The 25,517-nt window shown below is 39.5% G+C and overlaps 1 protein-coding gene and 1 long non-coding RNA gene across 11 annotated transcripts in view; one reads left to right on the top strand and one right to left on the bottom strand.

Annotated features, from left to right (window-relative positions):
• FANCC (FA complementation group C) overlaps positions 1-25,517 on the bottom strand; it is a 290,345-nt gene that overhangs the window by 26,922 nt on the left and 237,906 nt on the right. For all 10 annotated transcript variants that reach the window (XM_077904513.1, XM_077904471.1, XM_077904481.1 and 7 more), the window contains 5 exons: positions 17,858-17,910; positions 16,459-16,558; positions 6,003-6,078; positions 3,476-3,557; positions 603-777 (listed from right to left, as the gene is read on the bottom strand). In XM_077904513.1, coding sequence (XP_077760639.1) covers positions 603-777; positions 3,476-3,557; positions 6,003-6,078; positions 16,459-16,558; positions 17,858-17,910 — 486 coding nt within the window. The remainder of the gene's footprint in view (positions 1-602; positions 778-3,475; positions 3,558-6,002; positions 6,079-16,458; positions 16,559-17,857; positions 17,911-25,517) is intronic.
• On the top strand, positions 17,136-23,981 carry LOC144317733 (uncharacterized). Its single transcript, XR_013383724.1, has 3 exons — positions 17,136-17,230; positions 20,889-20,989; positions 23,369-23,981. It is a non-coding gene; the product is annotated as an uncharacterized LOC144317733 (long non-coding RNA).

Raw genomic sequence — 25,517 nt, 5'->3', positions numbered from 1 at the left:
ACTCTGTTATATTTAGGGAATGCCCAAGTCCTTTTTCAGAAGCTAAGGGGTTAATATCAGCTACTTTAGTAAGAGTTCTAAACAAAGCCAGTAATGTGAGGATCCGTTGACTGATCCAAGAAAGCAGTAAGTCAAGACGGAAGCAGACAGGGCCAGGCTGTTGATCAGAGAGAGGACAGTGTTCCTCAGAAGAGCAGTCAGACACTGCATAGCAAATGCTAGTGTGTGTGGCCCTTGGGCCAGGAGCATCTGTAAATGAGGGCATAGGTGGCAACTGAGCAATAACAGATAAAACAACGTAGGGAACAGAGAGGGCTATGCCTCATTTCCTTGATGCTTCCCAGGAAAGCAGAGTGGCAGTGTTCTATCTCCAGTGAACTCTGTGAGGCAAAAAGATGTCTCCAACCACAAACCCAGGACATATGCACTCACTCATCTGGGTGGACACTGACATGCTTCCACAATGAACACAGTGAACATTCAGTGTTTAGGTGCCTGGGGGTTAGTGGAAGCCAAACCCACTATAGAGCCCCTTCCTTTAGCATGCTTGCGGATTTGGAAATGGACCTGGAGCACCACATGCAGTGGGCCCTGCCACCCACCATGGTCTGGGCTCTCTGCAGACTCCCGTCACGTGGGCTGTAGCTGAATGCCAAGAGCCACAGCAGGGCCTCAGAGGATTCAGTTTCTGACATCACTAACTGCTCAGCCGCAATATCAGCCCATCCTCCAAAGTGAATGAACAAAAACCAGCACTCAAAGGGACCTCCGTAGGACCTGGAACAGAACCAAAACACATGGCAGCCGGGCAACTTGATTTCTTTCTCCTTTTGGTTCTTAAAGCAACTGTAATGTTTGTGAACGACTGGCTTAAATTGTTCTTATCCACTGAAGTACAACTTGCAAGGAATACAAGTTAGACTTGGAAATGTAGCTCACAATGCCACTTTGAACTCATCACAGGAGACCTTCAAAGGCAGGTCTTTCAGAACCCCGTGTGCCCTGAGGACTTCAGACATTTAAAACTTTGTATCCAAGGACCATAAGTGAGTACAGGCCTTTGACAAAGAAAGATTCTGGACCATGATGGACAGGAATGCTATAAGATGAGAACCTGCAGGCACCCCTCTGCTGTCTGCATAGCCTGCACAGCTGGGCTGCTGTGGAAAGCAGGCCCTCCCCACTACTAGGCAGCCAGCCAAGTAGCTCCTGAGCAAGAAATGAGGAAGTTCCTGGGGGCCCAGGTAGAGACCAGAGGGATAGTGCATGTTTTCTGTCTGCATCAGAAAACATGCACTATTTCCTTTCTGACAAAACACAAGGTTCTGGTCCATATTTTGGCAATTATGAATTTTGAATGGGCTGCATTCTATATTCTTTCTTGTCATCGCATATATGTCCAAGCTGAAAAGTTAGAAGCTATCCGTTTGTCATGTTGGGAACTGAGAGGTGCACTGGTTGTTTAAAGGGTAGACTCTGCACAAGGAAAAGACCCATTAATTTGCAGTGATCATGTCAGCAGCTTAACATCTCCTCTGGAGAAAATGGGGCAAGACTGGTCTGAGATCAATTTAGATCAGAACTTTCCTTCTGAACCCGGGAAACTCCTGGAACAGGAGAGTTCTAGGCCCCTCTTGGCTGGATCTGGGTCTGCTACATCTGTTCCAAGAATAAGCTATTAAATGTTTTGAAATCTAGCTGTGGAACAGTAGAGAGAAAAGAAGAAAGGGGAATATTTTTTAAAAAATATTTTATTTAAAAAAAATATTTTATTTATTTAATCATGAGACACACAGAGAGAGGCAGAGACACAGGAAGAGAGAGAAGCAGGGTCCCTGTGAGGAGCCCAATGCAGCACTCGATCCCAGGACCCCGGGATCATGACCTGAACCAAAGGCAGATGCTCAACTGCTAAGACACCCAGGTGTCCCAAAAGGAGAGTATTAAACTTATTTGTCCCACAGGAGGGAAAGGTGGTGCTCTGTGGGCTGCATCAGTGGCCAGCTGGGTTATGATGTCTCAAAAGCAGGGGACAGGCTCCACAAGATTCTTCCCTACAGATCTCACTATAAGCTGAGCTAGGACTCTCTCACGCTCCCAGCTCCAAGGCAGGCATCACACCTGGATCAGAGCTCATGGCTTGTCTTGCAGGAATGGGCCTGGTCCCTCTTCTCTTTTCTACTAGTAACTGAGTGTGTAAGGCAGTCCCTGTGGCTGGCTGAGAAACTGTCTGAACCTCCTCACCCACCCTTCCTTGCAGACAGACCCTCAAATTTAATTAAAGCAGAGTCCCGTGAGATTTTAGGTCTAGGTTCTGCTTGCTCTTCAACAGAGACAACTCGAAAGGATGCACATGGGGCTGACAGGTATTACAGGTTGCTAGCGTGGCCAATACTCTGATTCCCACTTGGCTACTAGCTCTTTTTGTCTTATTTATTGGTAAGAATCTTGTAGGGGGAGGGGAAGTAGGTAAGTACCCGGCACAAAACTGCATCGGTGATCATGAGCATAAGGAGCACCAACAGAATACAGGATGGCTCAGTGAGATTACAGAGAATTTCATGAGGGAATAGTGGCAAAAGGAACAAATAAAGACAGTCTTAGTAGGTTAGTATAGACTACAAATAAAATATTTGTACTCTACAAAAAAGTAAGTTGAGAGAAAGCTGAAGGGTGTTATGTTAAAGGAACTTAGTAAAGCCTAAATGTGACTGCTTTTAGGAAAATAATATATGTGAGAGGGTACTTAATATCATGTGAGAAGGTAATTTAGGGGTGCCTGAGTGGCTTAGTTGGTTAAGCATCTTCCTTCAGCTCCAGTCATGATCTCGGGGTCCTGGGAATGGAGTCCAACGTTGGACTTCCTGCTCAGAGGGAAGTCTGCTTCTCCCTTTCCTTCTGCTCTTCCCTCCCACCCCTAGCTCATGTCTCTTTGCTCTCTCTCAAATAGATAAAATCTTTAAAAATTAATTTATATTAGAATGGATTTTCTAACTTTGAACAAATATTTATTAAAAAGAGGAGAAAAGGGGGGCATTTTTATCCTACTGTGCAAGAGGTTAGAATTTCCTTCCCTAGAGAATACAGAGGAAGGGAGAAGACCAAGGGATCCAGAGGGCACCACCTGTCTCCTGCATGGCTGGGGCAGGGGCAGGATGTGGACGCTGCTTTTTTTATAGGGTGGGTCTATTGTTTCTTTTGTTATGCTTGTATATTTCAAAATCCAATGCCAGCCATTATTCAGGATGGTTTCTATACAAGGTATTTACATACTTATCTGTTGATTCTGAGCTGCTCAAAGTGATACATGCAGCTAGCTATCTGCTTCCTCCACTTCTCACTCAGCAACATGCTTCCCTGTTTGGAGAAGGTTACAGACAGTAATGCAATCCCCTGTCAGCCCTCTGTAAAGTGAAGATGCAGATCAAGAGAAACCACTGTGATGCAGACCTAGGAGTCGTCAGGATTTGCCTACCTGTGCGTTTGGTCTTCAACTATTTCTCTGAGCATTTCAGAAATATGTTTCAGTGTCTGAAGCCACAGTTCCTGTGGGATCTCTGTGGATAGAGAGACAGAACAGAGAGAGCTGAAGGAAAGTCAAACCTATTAGGATCATCTGTAGCAAGAGCAGAAGAGCTTTGGAAAAAGGCCTTATTTTTTCTGGTCCATGGGACGCACACCACTGGTCTCATGCTGTTCCCAGCTGAGGTCCAACCCTTAGGACTGGGAAGATCCTCAGTGTTACACAGAAAAACTTCAAAGGCTCCTTAACTCAGGTCCACAGAAGTAGACCAACTTCATAAGCAGCTCACCCTAGGACTGGAAATGTTATGCTACAGATACCACAGGTTTTCTTCTTTTCTATCCAACACCTCCCACCCCCCACCACTGACAATTTGTGATTTCAAAGTACATGGGGATGGTAATAAAAGTCAACAAGGAACTAAGGATAAGATGCCCAACTGTTTTTCCATGATTATGATGAATTCAGAATATTATTTCAGGTTTATAGGAAAGAAAAGGCCAGAAAAATAATACATGGGTATCATACAAACAAATGTGTTTTCCTGAGTTAATTTTTCTGGTTTAATAATTATTCCATGGTTTTAGACACATCTGAACATGTATCTGCAGTTCTAAACAACATCTGAAAAAGTTACATTTCCATGCAGAGATAGATTCCATAATTAAATACATGAGAAGGTGGGACGTCTGGGTGGCTCAGTGGTTGAGCATCTGCCTTTGGCCCAGGGTGTGATCCTGGAGTTCTGGGAGCCCCACATCGGGTCCCTGCATGGACCCCACTTCTCCCTCTGCCTGTGTTTCTGCCTCTCTCTGTGTCTCTCATAAATAAATAAAAAAATCTTTAAAAAATATACATGAGAAGGTAATATAAGTATGTGGTAAGCACTGCTAACAACTCCACAAATGTCACAGGATCACACATTATCCTTCTCTCTTCTGAATGCCCTTAAGTCTTGATTTGTAGCCTTTGAAGGCATTTTTCATTTCCTTCTTTATATTAAATACTTAGATACTTCCTTTATGTCCCCCTCTACTTGTAGCTCTCGGATAGTCAAGGCTCTTAAATGATTTATCCTTTATGTCCCACAGGACTTTATAGTCGGCACAAAATCAATTTCTGATGAATAGAAGATTCTACTATTAAAAAATACTTCAATTTGTGAACTTAACATTCATTTTTTCCAGAAGTAATATGCTAAAAAGCAGTAGAGGAGGAATTTCTACTAAAATTTACTTATTTATATTTGGACATAAATTCAAGATGGTGACAAAAAGGAAAAGGTAAATGGCTGCATTCATACCCCAGGTACCACCTTAGTCTTTTGTTTATAGATTTCCCAACTTAAAAAAAAGCAACTCCAATATTTTTTTCTGGAGCTCATCCAGCTTTTCACATAGGCTAAACTCAGGCTTCTCTAATCTGCCCTAAGCTATAAAGTGTACCCCTGGGAAGAATATTGCTGACTTTTCTGTCACGTTATCAAAGTTCTCCTGTTGTGTTCCCACAGAGTTAAGTTTCACAAAACCGTTGACCAGAGGTCCTACCAGCCTCATTACCACCTCCACCGCTAGCACCTGAGAGGAAAGGGTCAGATGGGTCATTCTAGGTGAGAACTTACATCTATTAGAAAGAGGAAGAATTGGATTTTGTAAAATGATCTAAAACTTTGAATCATCTACTTTCCTTGAACAGTTTTCTCAAGTCTCAAGAAAAAGGGAAACAAAAATGGAATAAAAAGGCAATATCATGGGATCTTTCCCTTTTTTCCCTTCCATAGACAGTTCAAATGCCACCTTCTCTGGCAGTCTGCTGTGTGAGTGCTGCCTTTCCCTCAGATTCCAGGCTTCAGTGGGGAAGGATATACCTTTATTCTCTATGCTTGAAATGCTGCCAAAATACAAGTTCCTGGACATGTTAACTGGTCAACCCCAGTTGGCTTAAGGATGGAATCATCATTTTCCCAACTGGATGTGGCCAACAGAAGGCTGGCAAATGAGACCAGAGAAGGCCATGATCTAATACACTTACTGAATTCTTTCAAAAGTCTTCCCTTGGCTTAGTTAGGAGAAATTTCCTCTAAATTTCCCAGGCTTTATTCATCATTTTATCTTTTCTTCTGTAACAAGGCACACAGAGTGGAAAGAATGAAATACAAATAAATGTACTGTCCTAATCTTCCTCAGCCAAGTCTTAGCCTGTTCCTAGCATTCAGGTAGTTCTGGCTGGCACCAGCAGAGGCCTGTGTTATCCAGAGCAGACTATCAAAACCTAATGAGAGACTATTTTTTCCCTTTCTTTTGGTAAGTGATCATTAACTGGGAAGTCTAGAAAATTCTCATATCAAAATCCCTCAGAATGTGAGACCCTGAGAGCTTAAAGTGATGCTAGAAATGAGCAATTTCATCTCTCTTGTTTTATAGATAAGGGACTAGTAGGGAAGGGTCATGATTTGTTAGCAGAACTAACTTTCACATACCTTTTGGGTGTTGGAGCAACACCATGACGAGAGATGGGGAAGCATAAGGAAAGTAGGTCTTGAGTGTAAACTTCAGCTACAACAGAATAAAAAATTCAAAACCACATGAGCATTAGGGTTGAAAGGGATATTAAGAACAAAATCTTCCATCATCTGCCCCAAAAAGACCTATTAGTATTAACATGGTCAGAATGTTTTCTTAAACATTTATTTTTTAAAAAATGTTTCCAATAACCTTGTAAATATGTTCCAGAAAAATGAACCTTTTTGAAATCACTTTCTGAGGCTTAAGAAAAATAAACTGATGTTTTTCTGATGTCTTCATAGCAGTTCTTTGCCTCACATGAACCCAATTAACTCTACTATTTAAATGAGAGTTTCCAAGGCGGTTGAGATGTTAGGTATTCCAGCATGATTTTTTTAACAACAAAAAAGCATAAAACAACAATGGTGCTTGTAATGCTTTGAGGGCCGAAGTGCTATAGCTATTTGTGCCTTCAGAAGGCAAAGTGGTTCTGAAGTACTTTTGTAAGAAACTAAAGGAAAATCTAGAAACAGTGAAGTGGACGGGCTTTGATGAGTTTTGGTAAATCTGTAAATCTATCTGACCATCACCCCAGTCAAAACAGAACATTTCTGTCACCCCAAAAAGTTCTTCTGTGGTTCCACCATTCCCCAGCAACCACTATTTTGATTTCCGCAAGAGAGATTAGTTTTGCTTATTCTTGGATTTCATATGAATAAAATCATAGAATATGCATTCTTTTGTGTCTGGTTTGGCTCAACTTTTTTTTTCTTTTTTTTAGATTCATCCATGTTACTCTGCTTAAGTAGTTCATTTTTTTATTCTTTTTTTATTGCTTGAAATAATCATTGTATGAATATACCATAATGTTTATTCATTCTCCTATTGATGGGTATTTGGGGCTACTATTAAAAAAGCGTCAAATTAACATTCATATTTATGTCTTTTTGTGGACATGTGCTTTCATTCTTCTTGGGTAAATACCACAGAATGGAATTACTGAGTCGTAGAGTAGATGCATGTTTAATTTTATTAAGAAAACGCCACGTTGTTTCTCAAAGTGGTCGTACCATCTCACACTCCCACCAGCTACTGATGAGCATTCTGGTTGCTCCACATACTTGCAAACATTTGATAATGTCAATCTTATTAATTATAGCCATTCCAGTGGGTATGAAATGTCACCTTGTTATGCATTTATTACGCATTTTTCTTGGCTGCAAATTTTCATGTGTTTACTGCCAACTTCTATATTTTTTTGAAGTGTGTATTTTTTTTGTACATTAAAAAAAACAAGTTGTTTCTTAGGAAGTAAGAGATCCTTTAAAAAAAAAAAAGGTTTATTTATTTATTTACTCATGAAAGACACAGAGAGGGAGAGAGGGAGAGACACAGGCAGAAGGAGAAGCAGGCTCCATGCAAGGAGCCCTACATAGGACTCGATCCCAGGTCTCCAGGATCATGCCCTGGGCTGAAGGTGGTGCTAAACCGCTGAGCCACCTGGGCCGCCCAAGAGATCTTTATATATTCTGAACACAAGTTCTCTGGCATATATATCTATTGAAAATATTTTCTCCCAGCTGGTGGCTTGCTTTATCACCTTCTTAATGATGTCTATCAAAGAAAAGAAGATTTACATTCCAATGAGATTTATAATTTACTCAATTTTTTTTCTTGTACGGTTTATGAATTTTTTAAAAAGATTTTATTTATTTATTCATAAGAGACACAGAGAGAGACAGAGACACAGGCAGAGGGAGAAGTAAGCTCCATGCAGGGAGCCTGATGTGGGACTCGATCCTGGGACTCCAGGATCACACCCTAGGCCAAAGGCAGGTGCTAAACCACTAAGCCACCGAGGGATCCACTACAGGTTTGTTTTTTTTTTTTTTTTTGCATCCTTTCTAAGAAATCTTAGATTGTTCCAATGTAAAAGAGACATTCCCCTATGTTTCTTCTAGGAACTTTATAATTTTAGCATTTACGTTGAAGTCCATGATCCATCTCAAATTAATTTTTCTCTTTTGTGAAGTAGATGTTCATTTTTTCCCATATAGATATCCAGCTGTTTCAGCCCATTTGTTCAAAACATTCCTTTCCCCACAGAATTGCCTTGGTGTCTCTCTCAAAGATCAACTGACTATACACACACACATATATATGTATGTATATTGTATGAACTATATGGATATGTGTTTCTAGACTTTTCAGTTATACTGATCTCTCTATCCTTTTGCTAGTACCTTATGGTCTTGATTACTGTAGCTTAAAATCTTGAAATCAGGTAGTATGAATTCACTCATTTGGTTTTTTTTTCTTTCTTTCTGAATTTATTTTTCAAGAGCGTCCTGATCATTGTTCTGAAATTATATGGGTTCACTTTTCACCCATTTAAGTTTCTTTTTTTTTTTAAGATTTTATTTATTTATTCATGAGAGACAGAGAGAGAGAGAAAGCGAGAGAGAAGCAGAGACACAGGCAGAGAGAGAAGCAGGCCCTGTACCGAATGCGGCGCTAAACTGCTGAGCCACCGGGGCTGCCCTCGTCATTTAAGTTTCTTTAAGCAATGTTCTATAGTTTTCAGTGTAAAGGTTTTATACATCTTTTATTAAATTTACTTCTAAGTTTTATTATTTTTTTGATTTATTTATTTGAGAGAAAGCGTGGCAGTGAGGGTCAGAGGACAAGGAAAGCAGATTCTACACTCAACACAGAGCCCAATGCAGGCCCAACCTCAGGACCCAGAAATCATGACTTGAGCCGAAACCAAGAGCTGGACATCAACTGACGGAGCTACCCAGATGTCTCCTTAAGTATTTTACATGTGACTATGCATTTGTCTTTCTATTTCTGTCAATTTTTGCTTCATATATTTTGGAACTCTGTTATTAGGCACATATTCATCTATAATTGGTATATCTCCTGATGACCTGACAACTGTGTCATTATAAAATGTCCCTCTTTATCTCTGGCCACACTCCTTGTCTTGAAGTCTACACCCGCTGGTGCCAGTTACGTCATACCAGCTTTCTGTGCTTATTTGCATAACTCATCTCTTTCCTTTCTCTTACTTTAATCTATCTGTGTCTTTATAATTAGAATGGGTCTCTTGAAAACAACATACAGTTGGATATTGGCTTTTTATCCAATCTGACATTTGTGTCTTTTTTACTAGCATATTTAGCTAATTTTTATTTAATTTTTGTAATTAATGTAATTTTTAGTACGTTGGGGTTTAAATCTATCTTTTGATGTTAGTTTTCTTTTGTCCCATTTATTTGTTTTTTGTTTCTCTGACAGCTCACAACCCTGTCTTATGACACCTCAAGTTTATCAGATTGTGCCTTCAGTTCTGGGCCCCAGAACCCTCACACAACCTCTTCCCACTCCTCACATGAGAAACCTAAGGAGACAGTTAGCAGAAACCCCAATGTGGTTTCCTTTTTCAAGGCTTAAATCTCCTCCAGTTTCTATCTGCTTTTTTGATTGCTGTCTAGTACCTTCAAATACTTTGAAAACATATTTTGCTCAGAGTTTATAGTTTTTATTAGGAGATTTAGTCTAATACATTATTGGGCTCTGCCATCGCTGGAACAGAACCTGAAATGATCTGTTGTTTGTACTGAGCCATTACGCAAGTTTAGAAAAAGTGACTTGCTGTGGCAACACTAGTCCAATTGGGCACATTGATAGAGCTGCACTGTGCTTGCCAAATACAACAAGGGTGAGAGGAAAGGATAAAAAGAGAATGCGAAGCGCTGAAGATAAAACATTTCTGACAATGGGAAAGAATGTGGATGAATGGGATTTCTCATAAACTGTTGAGGGGAGTATAAATTGGCACGTCCACATATGAAAACAATTTGGCAAGATCTACAGAAGCTAAATCTTTGCATACCTAATAACCAGCCCTTCCACTCCTAAGTATATATCCCAGAATGTTCAGAGCAACTCTATTTCTAAAAGAAAACAAAATGTGGAAACAACCCAGAGGCCTACCACCACTTTCCTAACAGTTCTATGCAGCAACACCCCACCATGGCTACACACAACACAGAGCAATCCTGGTGAGTGGAAAAAGCAAGGCTCAAAAGACTCTATACAGTATGCTACTCTTGTTAGTTGTTTGTCTTATGAAGTCCAAAAAAATAAAGAAACATGCTTTAGGAAATCACATATATGTGATGACACCATTTTCAGAAAAATTAATTTAAAAATTAAAAAATTAATGATAAACATAACTTCAAAACAGTGGCTACAGAGGGAAGAAAGGCAGGGCTGTAAGACAGAGATGGGCTATATGTATACATGTAAGTTACTGCTACTCATCCAGGTCTCGTTTGGATATCAGATACGTAGATACTCGTTTCATTAAGAATAAATGCATGCACGAGTGAATAAAACACAGAAAGGAAAGATCATGGATCTAATTATCACATGCATGAATCACACAGGACACGGGGTATTATGCATTAAGAGTTATGATTAATCTATAATGGGCACTCAAGAAGGCAGGACATCAATGATGAGAAATGGCTGTCAATTAAAAAGGCAGGCACATGATACTCTACATAGAAAACCCAAAAGACTCCACCCCAAGATTGCTAGAACTCATACAGCAATTTGGCAGTGTGGCAGGATACAAAATCAACGCCCAGAAATCAGTGGCATTTCTATACACTAACAATGAGACTGAAGAAAGAGAAATTAAGGAGTCAATCCCATTTACAATTGCACCCAAAAGCATAAGATACCTAGGAATAAACCTAACCAAAGAGGTCAAGGATCTATACCCTAAAAACTACAGAACACTTCTGAAAGAAATTGAGGAAGACACAAAGAGATGGAAAAATATTCCATGATCATGGATTGGAAGAATTAATATTGTGAAAATGTCAATGTTACCCAGGGCAATTTACACGTTTAATGCAATCCCTATCAAAATACCATGGACTTTCTTCAGAAAGTTGGAACAAATTATTTTCAGATTTGTGTGGAATCAGAAAAGATCCCGAACAGCCAGGGGAATTTTAAAAAAGAAAACCATATCTGGGGGCATCACAATGCCAGATTTCAGGTTGTACTACAAAGCTGTGGTCATCAAGACAGTGTGGTACTGGCACAAAAACAGACACATAGATCAATGGAACAGAATAGAGAACCCAGAAGTGGACCCTCAACTTTATGGTCAACTAATATTCGACAAAGGAGGAAAGACTATCCACTGGAAAAAAGACAGTCTCTTCAATAAATGGTGCTGGGAAAATTGGACATCCACATGCAGAAGAATGAAACTAGACCACTCCCTTGCACCATACACAAAGATAAACTCAAAATGGATGAAAGATCTAAATGTGAGACAAGATTCCATCAAAATCCTAAAGGAGAACACAGGCAACACCCTTCATGAACTTGGCCACAGTAACTTCTTGCAAGATACATCCATGAAGGCAAGAGAAACAAAAGCAAAAATGAACTATTGGGACTTCATCAAAATAAGAAGCTTTTGCACGGCAAAAGATACCACCAACAAAACTCAAAGACAACCTACAGAATGGGAGAAGATATTTGCAAATGACATACCAGATAAAGGGCTAGTATCCAAGATCTATAAAGAACTTATTAAATTCAACAGCAAAGAAACAAACAATCCAATCATGAAATGGGCAAAAGACACGAACAGAAATCTCACAGAGGAAGACATAAACATGCCCAACAAGCACATGAGAAAATGCTCCGCATCACTTGCCATCAGGGAAATACAAATCAAAACCACCATGAGATACCACCTCACACCAGTGAGAATGGGGAAAATTAACAAAGCAGGAAACCACAAATGTTGGAGAGGATGTGGAGAAAGGGGAACCCTCCTGCACTGTTGGTGGGAATGTGAAAGGGTGCAGCCACTCTGGAAAACTGTGTGGAGGTTCCTCAAAGAGTTAAAAATAGATCTGCCCTATGACCCAGCAATTGCACTGCTGGGGATTTACCCCAAAGATACAGATGCAATGAAACGCCGGGATACCTGCACCCCGATGTTTCTAGCAGCGATGTCCACAATAGCCAAACAGTGGAAGGAGCCTCGGTGTGCATCAAAAGATGAATGGATAAAGAAGATGTGGTTTATGTATACAATGGAATATTACTCAGCCATTAGAAATGACAAATACCCACCATTTGCTTCGACGTGGATGGAACTGGAGAGTATTATGCTGAGTGAAATAAGTCAATCGGAGAAGGACAAACATTATATGTTCTCATTCATTTGGGGAATATAAAAAATAGTGAAAGGGAATAAAGGGGAAAGGAGAAAAAAATGAGTGGGAAATATCAGAAAGGGAGACAGAACATGAGAGATTCCTAACTCTGGGAAACGATCTAGTGGTGGTGGAGGGGGAGGTGGGCAGGGGGTGGGGGTGACTGGGTGATGGGCACTGAGGGGGGCACTTGATGGGATGAGCACTGGGTGTTATTCTATATGTTGGCAAATTGAACACCAATAAAAAATAAATTTATATATAAAAAAAGGGCAGGCAATCAGGAACAGCCCTACGAAGAAAAATGACATAATATATGCATATGCAGGCCTGTGCAAAGATGAGGTTATCACCTTCTTATTCTGAGCCCAAAGTCAGGGTAATGAATTCTTCATTCTTTTGTGGATCCCTCCTCTGCTTCCCACTGGGACTCAGTGTGTGCCCCTCCATGCCACCAGATCCATGTAGCCTGAGAAGGGTACCATTCTAAATGAAAAGCATCAGAAATTTAAAAAAAAGAAAAGAAAAGAAAAAAGAAAAGAAAAGAAAAGGAAAGGAAAGGAAAGGAAAAGAAAAGGAAAAGGAAAAGGAAAAGGAAAAGGAAAAGGAAAAGAAAAGAAAAGAAAAGAAAAGAAAAGAAAAGAAAAGAAAAGAAAAGAAAAGAAAATAGAATGAACAATCTTAAAATTTGTATGGTACCACAAAAGACCCTGAATCGCAAAAGCAATCTTAAGAAGAACAAAGCTAGAGTCAGCATACTCTCTGATTTCAAACTTCATTACAAACCTATAGTAATCAAAACAGTACAGCATTGGGATAAAAACAGACCCACAGATCAACAGAACAGAACGGAGAACCCAGAAATAAATCCACACATATATGACCAAGGAGCCAAGAATATACAAAGAGAAAAGGACAGTCTCTTCAATTAGAGGTACTGGGAAAACTGGATGGCCACATGTAAAAGAATGAAACTGGACCACTATCTTAACAACATATGCAAAAAATAAACTCAAGATTAGAGACTGGAACATTAAGACCTGAAACTATTAAACTCCTGGAAGAAAACACAGGTAAGTTCCTCAACTATGGTCTTGGTGATAATTTTTGTATCTGACTCCAAAAGCAAAGAGAACAAAGTGAAACTAAGTAAGTGAACTACATCAAACTAATAAGCTTCTGTAGAGCAAAGGAAACCATCAACAGAATGAGAAGGCAACTTACTGAATAGGAGAATATATTTGTAAATCATGTATCTGACAGGGGTTAATATCCAAAATATATAAAGAATTCATACAATTCTGGGGCTCCTGGGTGGCTCAGTTGTTAAACATCTGCCTTTGGCTCAGGTCATGATCCTGGATTCCTGTGATTGATGGAGCCCCACATTGGGGTCCCTGCAGAGTGCGTAGTCTCCCTCTCACTCTGCCCGTCCCTCTGTTCCTTTTCTCTCTTGCTCACTCTCTCTCTCAAATAAATAAAGTCTTTTTTTTTTTTAGATTTTATTTATTTATTCATGAGAGACACATAGAGAGAGACAGAAACACAGGGAGAGGGAGAAGCAGGCTCCACACAGGGAGCCCAACGTGGGACACGATCCGGGGTCTCTAGGATCCTGCCCTTGGCTGAGGGCAGCGCTGAACCACTAAGCCACCTGGGCTGTCCACAAATAAATAGTCTTGAAAAAAAAAAAAAAAAGAATTCATACAATTCAATAGCAAAAAAAAAAAAAAAAAAAAAAAAAAAAATCCGATTCAAAAATGGGCAGAACTTATGAATAGACATTTTTCTAAAGAAGATATACAGATGGCAACAGGTACACGAAAAGGTGTACAACGTCACTTAATCATCAGGGAAATGCAGATCAAACCACAATGAAGTATCACTTCACACCTTTTGGAATAGCTATTATCAAAAAGACAAGGAATAACAAGTGTTGGTCAGGATGTGGAGAAAAAGGAACTCTAGTGCAGTGTTGGTGGGAATGTAAATTAGTGCAGCCACTGTGGAAAACAGTATGGAGGTTCCTCGAAAAATTAAAAATAGAAATACCATGTGATCTAGGAATTTCACTACTGGGTATTTGCCAAAATGAAAACACTAACTCAAAAAGATAGTTAACTGCATCCCCTATGTTCACTGTAGCATTATTTACCAGCAGCAATGACATGAAAACAACCCAAGTGTCCACTGATGGATGCATGGATAAAGAAAATATTGTCTATGTATATACAATGTACTATTATTCAGCTGTTAAAAAAAAGTGCTATCTTGCTATTTGCAAGAATGGCAAGGTGCATGGAACAATGGATGGAACTTGAGGGCATTATACTAAGTGAAATAAGTCAAAGAAAGATAAATTCCATATGATCTCACTTATATGTGGAATCAAAAAATAAAACAAAGCAAAACACCACTTGAGCTCAGAGATACAGAGAATAGATTGGTGGATGCCAGAGGCAGGCTGGGGTGTGGGCCAAGTAAGTGATGGGGATCTAAAGGTAAAAACTTGCAGTTATAAAATGAGTTTCAGGGATGTAATGTACACCACGGTGACTACAGTAAGTAATACTGAATTGCATGTTTGAAATCTGCTAATAGAGTAGATCTTAATAGTCCTTACTACAAGAAAAAAAAATTTTATAACTATGGTAACACACGTTAACTAGACTTATTTCATAATATATACAAATATCGAATCATTATATTGTACACCTGACACTAGTTATTTGTTAATTACACCTCAATAAAGAAAATAAGAATAGTGGGAGTGAATGGGTGACGGGCACTGGGTGTTATTCTGTATGTTAGTAAATTGAACACCAATAAAAAAATTAAAAAAAAAAAAAAAAAAAGAAAATAAGAATAAACAAATTAATTAAAAGCAACCATACCTCCAGTCCAAATATACAGTGCCCAAGGCTAACAGCCAGGACCAAGACCGATGAGAAAAACACACTTATACTAATGCTTTAACCAGTGTCTTCTGCCCCAGCCTAGGTGTTTTTAGGAGTTAAAGGGGCAGGTTTTCCAGAGGTTGGTCCCTAACTGGGAATACAAATAATGCACAAGGAAGGATAAAAGATATTTATAGGTTATGCCTCAAAATAGGTGTGAGGGCCAACCAATGCCTTTCAGCAGAGCTCTCCTTATGAATTCCAGGCTGGGTACCATTGAAACATGGTTTGCTACAGTCTAGTTAACCTCCCTAAGGAAAAAGGATGGGAGAAAATACATTATAAATATTTATGATTGCCTTAAAAAGTGGAAACATCTGCTAAAACGTGAGAGATTTCTCTGGTGTAGGGGTATAAGGGACTGTAGCAGAGCTAAGCATCACAGCAATGCTCTCTTATGACAGGCTGTGGAAAGCACCATAAGGGACCATGGCCTACCTCCTGGGAAGTTGCAATGGACCCAGGGATGTGAACAGGCAAAGCACCACACACAGAATAGGTCAGTTAAAATGCCCAAAAGTGAAAGCTCTGGTAGGAATGCTTCCTGTTTCACAAGGTCCCTCTAATTGGTCCTCAGCCCTTGGCAGCCATTGTCTAGCCTCTGCTGATGGGGCCCCTCAGTACAAGTCTTCCTATAGCCCCCATAACTAGCTTCTTGTTCACTGATTGTGTCTGACACTGACATTCCTAGCTGCTTCTCTACAATGATTCAAATCTCTTGTCACTCTCAGTAGATCCTTTCTTTCCTGGAAACCAATACATATTTGGGTATCTCCTAGCTAGGCAGGGAAACTCTAGTAATTAAGAATGTCCAGAATTGCTTTCTAATGTGTGGCATTTGCTTCTTAGCATATGCCATATAGATTCCACGATGCCCAGGCAGGGCAGAGTCCTCCCTGGCAGACAGCATACAATACAGGGCCCAGAAAATGCATCCTCCGGGGGGGCACATGCCAGCATGACAGTCCTCTTACACAACAGCAGAAAAATGCTTCTGGGTACCAGGGCACAGGGCAGATAGGAACTATCCTGATTTATTTTCAATTAAAATAGTTTTACCTTTGCTACAGCATTCATTTGGAAGCTTTCTTCATAAGCAAAAGAGTCTACCAAAATCACTAAAAATAAAGTGCTCCTTTCTGTGATTACGTAGATAGATATTCTTAACAGCCTTTTTTTTCTTTGGGGGAATGAATAATATATGCAATATAACAAACCTGCTTGTTTTTCTTTTCCAGAGCTTCCACAAAGCACTGTGTAAACACTTGAATAGCGGCTAGTACCTCTGGGGCTCCATCGGTTTCCAGGAGTACATACCTGAGCAATGCAAAGCCAGATTACAACACATTTAATGATTAATCTGGCAACCATTTGAGCCTGAATTGTAAAAGGAAATAATGGAAACATTCTTTTTGTGCCATAAGGTTCAGCAATATCTTAGCTCATTAGATTTCAGTACTTGTGTGAAAGTAGGAGAAAGTTGTCACTCCTTTTCTAAATACTTTAATTAAAATAGCAATCTGCAGAGCTTCCTTTCTTGGTTTTTAAATTATTAAGCATTGCATATCCCTTCCATATAGGCCTGAGTGCTCTTTAGAAATACTCGCACATTGAATGCCCAGGCACGCAAAATCAACAGACCCTTCATGTTTTCAAGTGGAGAAAGAGCTGCCCAAGGGGGTAAAATGCCTTGGTCAAATCTACCCAGGGAAGTGGTGGAAGAATTCTGTGTGGTACCTGGATTGGTTTCTGCATATTTTCATACAACTAACTTTATGTTGAAACAAAAGAAATCAACTCAAACTTTGCTCGCTTTAAACCAAGAACATCATTCTAACTTATTCTTGTGTTCATTTATTTACCCTGAAGTTGGTATGTTTCAAGACCAACTCAAGGGCTGGGTTATTTACTGTTGTAAAAATTCCTTTCCCCAGTGTTGCTATCCCTGGAGGCTCTACTGCTGTGTGCAAGGAGGATGGATAGGGGAGGGTAAGTACCCTGGCTGCACCAGCACTCAGGAAAGGGGTTGGAGACCCTTCCTGGGTAACAAGCTCCTACTAACTGCTAGCCATAACCCAATCTGGTATCCAGTGGTTTCTCATCTCTCATCATCTGTAAATCCAATGGACTTTACAAGAAGTATTCACACTTGCAAAATTAACATGTTGTAGGATAACACACATAGATGATTTTGCCTTTCAGAAGAGCTCTCTTGAGAACAGCATTATTTTTCTTGGTTTTCCCTTAGCTTTAAAATCCTTTAAACAGATTGGTCAGCCCTCATGTGGTGAAGGGAATACACTGCTACGCTTTATTTTGAGCTGAGAAAAATCCTACATGAACATTTAATGATTTACTATCTAATTCAATTTTGCCTTTCTACCAATATTATTAGAATTTTAAATGCTTAAAAAAAGAAAGTTATCTTATTTCCGAGGCATTGACTTATAAATACAAACTGACATTTAGGTTTTACCAAATAGCTCAAAGGAGTAAGATGGAATCAGAAACTAACTTCCCGATGGTATATACAGAGACTACCACAAAACTTTTTATTCATGTTTGGAAACTGAGCACTTCTAGATCGATTATTAGCAGAAATTGCACATCATTTACCTGAACATTTCATCAACAATTCTGAATATGGCAGGGTGGCAGGCTGCTTCAGGCTGTAAAGGAAGAAACCAAAAGAAAGTAAAATATGAGAAGCATTTCACTGATAATATATAGCTGTTTATTATCAGGGAGATAAGTTGTCTAGAACTCCTGTTGTCTAGAAAATGGGTATATTCTTTTGGGTTAGAAAAAAAACAACATGAGTGCAAAAGCTTGCATTACGAACAAAAGCTGGTTCTCCTGGGGCAAAGAGATTATGATCAAGCTTTATTTCCCCTTTATACTCCTTTATGTTCCACATTTTCTCCACAGGCCAATATAAGAAAGAGTCAACAAGGATCACAAGAAATGTCAAAATACCTTTCACCAGCATATTGTAGTGAAGGCAGAGCCTGCCTATGTTACTAGTTTTACACCATGTGCCCATGTGTCTGACCACCCCCCATGGCCCAGTAGAGCCTCAACGTCAGGTCTAGACTTGCTATCTTTTCATTTATTCTTATTAGGCAATGAGTACATAGTGATTTAGAATTATTATTGAGAAAAGTAGTGACTACTACCATCTTGGACTAAATAATATCACATCTTAGTGCACTATAAATTTAGCACCAAATTATTTAGGATGTAAAAATAGGTAATGAAAACAAAATATAGATACCATCATCTTGAACAAGAAAAGTAATCTAATTTATTCTGTGAATATTTTTGTGATGGTTTTGATGATTTCAATCTGCAGAAGCTGACCTACTGTGGCGTAGGTGGGGCTTCAGTGGGCCTGACTCAGGTTCTCTATCTTTTCAGCCAGAGCTCAAAGCATAAGGTTAAGCCATATGGAAATGCTATTTGTGTTCTGAAACAGAGATTTTCTAGCATCCAATTGTGAGTTGATTAAGCTCTACAAGGGTATTTCTTTGAGTCCTACTGCAGTTGATATGACCAGCTTTGGTAAACATTTTTTCATCCCTCCCTCAACAAGAAAAGAAGAATAAAGGATGTGTTTTGCCTTTCAAGTTTTCTGGACCATGCTGAAGAAAGAATGGAGCCTATTTCCATGGATTTTCCTTTCCACTCTCCCGTCTGTGCCAGTGTTGAGTTGTAACATTAAACGTGTGCCATCTAGTGCTCACAAACTGCCACTACAGGCTGTCACGGCCGGCTCCAAACAAGAACATTGCCAATTGTCAAAAGCAAGGGAAGATTTCCTTTTAATTACTAGAAGAGAAAGATTTGTGCTTTGCAAGTTATAAATTGCTACTCTTCATGTAGAGTAACATATCTTCCCTAATCATTCACTGACATGCATTTTTATCTAAAAGAAATCAACTAAAAATTCTCATAGGTAAATTCATTATGTACTCAAGAAATAATTTGGCAGGAACATGGTTTAACAGAAGAGAGGCAAATTATTTCTTGGCTTTGATCTCAGGCAAGTCAGTTAATCTCCCTGTGTCTCGGACCCATGGTAAATAATAACAGTTATTAAGAGGTCACTGGATAAATGCCCAGAAAATATCATAAATGTTTCTATGTATTCATAATGAAAAAATCAAACAAGAAACGAAAAGCACACTGTTATGTTTTACAGTGATTCATCAAATTTGCCAAAATTTTTTCAAACTTTCATAGATGGACAATATGCCCCTTAAGTGTTTAAGACCGAACAACACTGTCACGTGACCACAAGCAGACAGACACACGAGAGCCCGAAAATGCACGGATAGAAAACCAAAATTGAAAATGGTAAAACAGAACCATTCCTTTTGATCCAAATGATCTAACTAATCCAGAGCCACTATGTAAATTGGATGCTAACAGAAAATCATTCAATACTCATTACAGGGATTTCTAAATGGCCAATGAAAAGATAATCCAATGTGTAGAATAGGCTGCCATGAAAATAAAGGGGGAGAAGCAAGAATGTTTTAACTCAGTTTGTTAAGAGAGGACTAAGTTTGGACATACTTTTATTTTATGCAATGTTTTTTTTTTATCAAAACCACTCAATCCAATGATTTAAATGTCTCCAGAACATGTGGAAATGCCTGCTCTCTCCATGCCAATGGACTCTACTTAGATTTCCTTCTGTTTAAATATTTCAGACTTTTTTTTGCTCTCGGCCTGCTTCTACAATCCATTTTAGCTTTTACAACAGATAACGTGCCAAGAGGCAGGGAACCTTGCTGAAACAGCAGTGGCAGAGACTTTGATTTAAAAACCAGTTTTCCTTGCTGCCCCAGAGCTGTGAACAGCTCTTCTCACCCACAGACTTTACTGATGGTTTTTAAAATGAGACTCTTTACACTTCCCGAGCACATAATTTCAGGGTCAGTGAGTCCCCTCATGAAGCCTGAAGTACTCACAGCCCAAGCATGTGTCTTAGTGACATCAAATCACAAAAGCACACTTAAGCTGCTTTTCTTATCAAGAGAATCCTCCAAATAGAATTAAAGTCTTAAATTATGCTTCTTTGGAAGCCATAAATGTTCAGCCCCCTAAATCTTTACAGCATCCTTGTGAGGGAGGAGCCAAACATTTAACCCCTCTGTGGCCTGTCTTATTTATAGAATGGGACCCTACAGTAACTCACCACAGGCTACTCTACAATCCAGAGCCTGGAACCCTAGCTCTAAAGCCCTATAATAGGGGCAATTATCTTCCTGTAAAAATGAGGGAGAGAAAAACTTTCTTGGGTTCCATCTGTTTGTTTTTCTCCATCCTACCAAAATCTGTTCCTTCTCAAACTCTGCTTTTCTCCATCTGGCTTCACAATTTCCATGTACAGATGATTTCAAGTCTAAGGAAACAATGTCGCCAAGAGGCCATCAGTAACACGCGTTTGCCCCTTTCTCCCTGCCCTCACACCACCCCCAATCCTTTCACTGAGTGTTGGAGGATGAACAGAAGATGATGATGGAGAGCTCTGGACTCTGGCTTCCTTTTCTTATGGACCAGATTATTCTGTTGGGTGTGCATCCCCTTCCCATCTCCCACAGATACCCAGAAATGTATTGTTTATCTTCTCTCTGCCTAGGACAGCCCATTCTCAGCCCTCAACAAAACGAGGGAAGTCGAAGTCAACACAGAAGAAACATGCAGTGGCCATGTGCTCTTGGCCCGTGCTGTGGGCAAAAGGTGAGAGAGAGGCCAACTGTACAGATAACATCCATGCCCACTCTCTGTCCTTGACACCTAATCTATTTTCATCCCAATTCGTCAAGGATTATTACAAGCCACTTGTCACTTGAAAGAGGCCTGAGAACATGGAAGAATAAAATTCTCATGGAAGAAATCTTTCCTCTACCGTTTTCTGATTCCTTGTGTGTATGGGGGGAGGAGAGGTGGGAAGAAGACAGAAAATATAAACCAGAAAGGGAAATTGTACTAGAAGTCAAGGTAATTCGCAGACAAAAGTCAGTGAGGAAACAGAAAAGTTCTCAAGCTTTTTTAATTTATCATCCTTCATAGATATTTTTATCTAAAAAATAAAGAGGAAAATTGGAGGTAAGAGACAAGATGAAGTTTAGGAAGCCTAGAACAGATTCTCTTTCATGGTCTATTTTAAGATAGTTAAATATTTTACTCAGGAATGGTCATTCTGTTCAAGAAGAAACAGCTGATGAGAAGCTTGCCTTCCAGTGTAAGAGGAGCCAGCAGTCTGGCCCACTTCTCCAAAGCTTGGGGAGGGCCGGCAGAAGCCCCTGTGGTGATTTATGCGTATAATTAAAGGGTGACTATATTTATCAGAAAATAACTTCCCTTTTTTTTCTTTTATTTTTTTCTTTTTTATTTTTTTTAACTTCCCTTTTAAAAGGGGGATTCTCCACAAGATTTATCTCAATAGTAAACTCTTTTATGTTTTATAGTAAACTGTTTTATGTTTTATTGTTCAAAAACAATTTGATTCTGAAGATACTGACTTATCTGCCGTGTAAAACACCTTTATTAACACTTATGTTTTTCTTTTTTTCTGCTTTCAGGATGCTAAACATAAGACTGTAAAACATCCCTTTTATATTTTAAGACTTATTGTGTTTCAAAACACTCAAGTTTCTTTCAACAAATTTGAACTTGGAAAAATTATTCCTTCTTTTTAAGCTTTGTCAGATATTATTTATACTATAAGCAATTTTTTCATTACTCCATAATGCAATTATTGTTTAATTAGTGATAAATGTATCATTTCTGGGCTTGAAAGAAAAACAACTTAAGCACCAAATGTACTCCTGTATTTTAAATTTAGTGGTGCCTTCCAAGAACATTAAGACACAGGGATGTCAGCTCTGGATGCTGAACAAGATCCCCCAAACCCTAAGTTCTTTTTAGCCTCTCTCAGTGGCTTCTACCCAGTGAGCTTGTATAGTTCTAGCAGGAAGACAGCCCCTCAGCTTCCTGCTGCTTCTTGGCTCAGTCTCTAAGTGGCACTGAAACCCCAGGTTGAACACTGCGCTTTGCTTTTTTTTTCTCTCTTCCTTTATTTGACTGGTTGGTTGCAAAATCCTGCATCCCCAACAGGAAGAAACCCTAGCACTTGCAATCTGGGCCTCCTTTATACAGAGATATTCGGAGCATGTGTGTGTGTGTGTGTGTGTGTGTGTGTGCGTGTGTGTGTGTGTGTGTGTGTGTGGTGCCCCCCGGAGGTGGAGGCTGGGAAGTGCAACTACTCTCCCAGAAGCAGATTCTTTACCTTTTTGTTACAAGCATAAGCTAACACCGCACTTTCCTATTTGACCACTACTAAATTACATGCACCACATTAAAGAACTCAAAGAAAGAAATGCTTAGAAGGCTGCTAATGAAAAAGCAGGAGAAAAAAACCCCTAGAACACTGTTAAGTTATTCAAGCACAGAAAACTGACATCATCTTGGATGTGGAGTTAATTTTTCAGTATAATCTTTCATTAAAGGGGACTGTGCTTGGAGCTTAGTGTAAAGAAAGTTGTTCTTTTTGAAGTGGCTACAACTGCTTTCTGGAGAATAAAGACAAGAACATGTACTATCTCATCACTACATCAGGGAGGACACTGAGGTAGCTGCATGATTTTTTTTTTTTTTTTTAGCTGCATGATTTTATTCTTAAGTTCCTACTAGATTAAGAACACCCCCCCAACTTTACTAAGGTATACTTGACAAGATAAAGAAACGACTTTTTTTTTTAAAGATTTTTATTTATTTACTCATTAGAGATGGGGGGGCAAGGGGGGTTGGGCAGAGACACAGACAGAGGAGAAGCAGGCTCTAAGCAGGAAGCCCGATGTAGGACTTGATCCCGGGACTCCAGAATCACACCCTGGGCTGAAGGCAGGCACCAAACCTCTGAGCCACCCAGGGATCCCAAGAAATGACTGTAATTGAGCTGTGAAGACTTTCACGTAGGAGGGAATATGAGAAGTATTTTCTGATTTAAAATCTGACTAAACAAAAAAATAAAATAAAATAATAAAATAAAATCTGACTAAACAAAAACAAAATGAACCCTGTCTCTCTCCCCCTTTACTCCCTGCTCTTTCGTAGGCAAATCTATCTGTGAAGGCAAGGGAGCAGCTTCTCTGGACTCGGCTGGAGGGGCAGGCGGCATGCAGGGTCAGCCAGTGAATGAGTGAAGGAAAGGGCATGAGAACCAGGGTACATCCTGGCCCTGGCATGCAGCAGGGCAGCCAAACACAGCACCACCGTACCACCCAGCCAGCACTTCTCATTCAAATGTGGGGTATAAACAATAGCTTTCTGAGCTCCACAGACGGAACTGTAACTGGAAAACATAACATCCTTCTGATTTGTTGGCCTTGGGAAACCAAACAGTGTGTAAAAAAAAAAAAAAAAAAAGGCATAATTATAATTAGCAAGTGGCTTTCACTGCTTTGGTGACATCAATTTTTAAGGTAGGTCTGAAGCTACAAATTACAGTCTTGCAGAATGTGTTCTGTCAAGAAACACACAAGACTATCTGCTTTGAAAAGTTTTAGTCTACAGAGTACAGGCACCTGGCTGGCTCAGTTGGTGAAGTGTCTGCCTTCGGCTCAGATCATAATCCCAGAGTGCTGGGAATCAAGCCCCAAGTAAAGCTCCCTACTCAGCGGGGAGCCTGATTCTCCCTCTCTGCAGCTCCTCCAGCTTGTACTCTCTCTCCCCCTCTCTCAAATAAATAAATAAAATCTTAAAAAAAAAAGTTTCAGTCTGCAGAGTTAAGTGACAAACTGAGGTTAATACTGCAATTTATTTAGGAGCCACCAGATGCGGCAGGAAGCCATGAACTTGGGGGCAGTTCAGCCCATGGAAGCCAAAGAGTGAGTCTCAAAAGTAAGCAGGTTTTAAAAACTCGCTTCTATTTTAGAAGTCAGAAAGATTCATGTGCATTTAGAATTCAGGTAATATTAGATTGGTGCCTTATTACTTAATCTTAATGGAAAATAGCAGGCTTTACAATCTACACAGTTAATGCAATCCCTATCAAAATACCAACAGCATTTTTCACAAAGCTAGAACAAACAATTGTAAAATTTGTATGGAACTACAAAAGACCCTGAATAGCCAAAGTAATCTTGAAAAAGCAAAGTAAAGCTAGAGGCGTCACAATTCGAGACTTCAAGTTATATTACAAAGCTGTAGTAATCAAAAGACTATGGTATTGGCACAAAAACAGACACAAAGAACAATGGAACAGAAATGAAAATCCAGAAATAAACTCATAATTATATGGCCAATTAATCTTCAGCAAGGCAGGAAAGAATATCCAATGGGAAAAAAATAGTCTCTTTAACAAGTTATGTTGGGAATACTGGGCAGCAACATGCAGAAGAATGAAACTGGACCACTTTCTCACACCATACACAAAAATAAATTCAAAATGGGTTAAAGATCTAAACATGAGGCCTGAAACCATAAAAATTTAGGCAAGAACACAGGCAGTAACTTGACATTGGCTGCAGCACTTCTTTCTAGACATGAAACCTCTTTCTAGATATGTCTCCTGAGGCAAGGGAAATAAAAGCAAAAATAAACTATTGGGACTCCATCAAAATAGGAAGCTTCTGCACAGCAAAATAAACAGTAAACAAAGCTAAAAGGCAACCTATGGAATAGGCAAAGATATTTGCAACTGCCATATCCAATAAAGGATCAGCATCCAAAATAAATAAAGAACTTGTAAAACTCATCACCCTAAACAACAAATAATCTAAGTAAAAATGGACATAAGACATGAACAGGCATTTCTCCAAAGAAGACATCCAGATGGCCAACAGACACATGAAAATATGCTCACCATCAGTCACTATCAGAGAAATATAAATCAAAACCATGATGAGATATCACCTCACACATGACATAATGGCTAAAATCAACAACACAAGAACAACAGGTGTTGGCAAGGATTTGGAGAAGAAAACCCTTGTGCACTGTTGGTGGGAATGCAAACTGGTGCAGCCACTGTGGAAAACAGTGTGGAGGTTCCTCAATAAGTTAAAAACAAAACTATCTTATGATCCAGCAATCACACTACTGGGCATTTATCCAAAGAATACAGAACACTAATTCAAGGGCCACCTGGCTCAGTTGGAAGAGTGTGAGACTCTTGATCTTGAGGTTGTGAGTTCATGCCCCATGTGGGTATAGAGATTACTTAAATAATTTTTTTTTTAAAAAGAACACTAATTCAAAAGGA

This window comes from Canis aureus, chromosome 1 (genome assembly GCF_053574225.1).
Source record: "Canis aureus isolate CA01 chromosome 1, VMU_Caureus_v.1.0, whole genome shotgun sequence".
NCBI classification, from domain to species: Eukaryota; Metazoa; Chordata; class Mammalia; order Carnivora; family Canidae; genus Canis; species Canis aureus.
The sequence above is the reverse complement of the archived record's forward strand: the minus strand, read 5'-3'. Positions and strand labels throughout refer to the sequence as shown.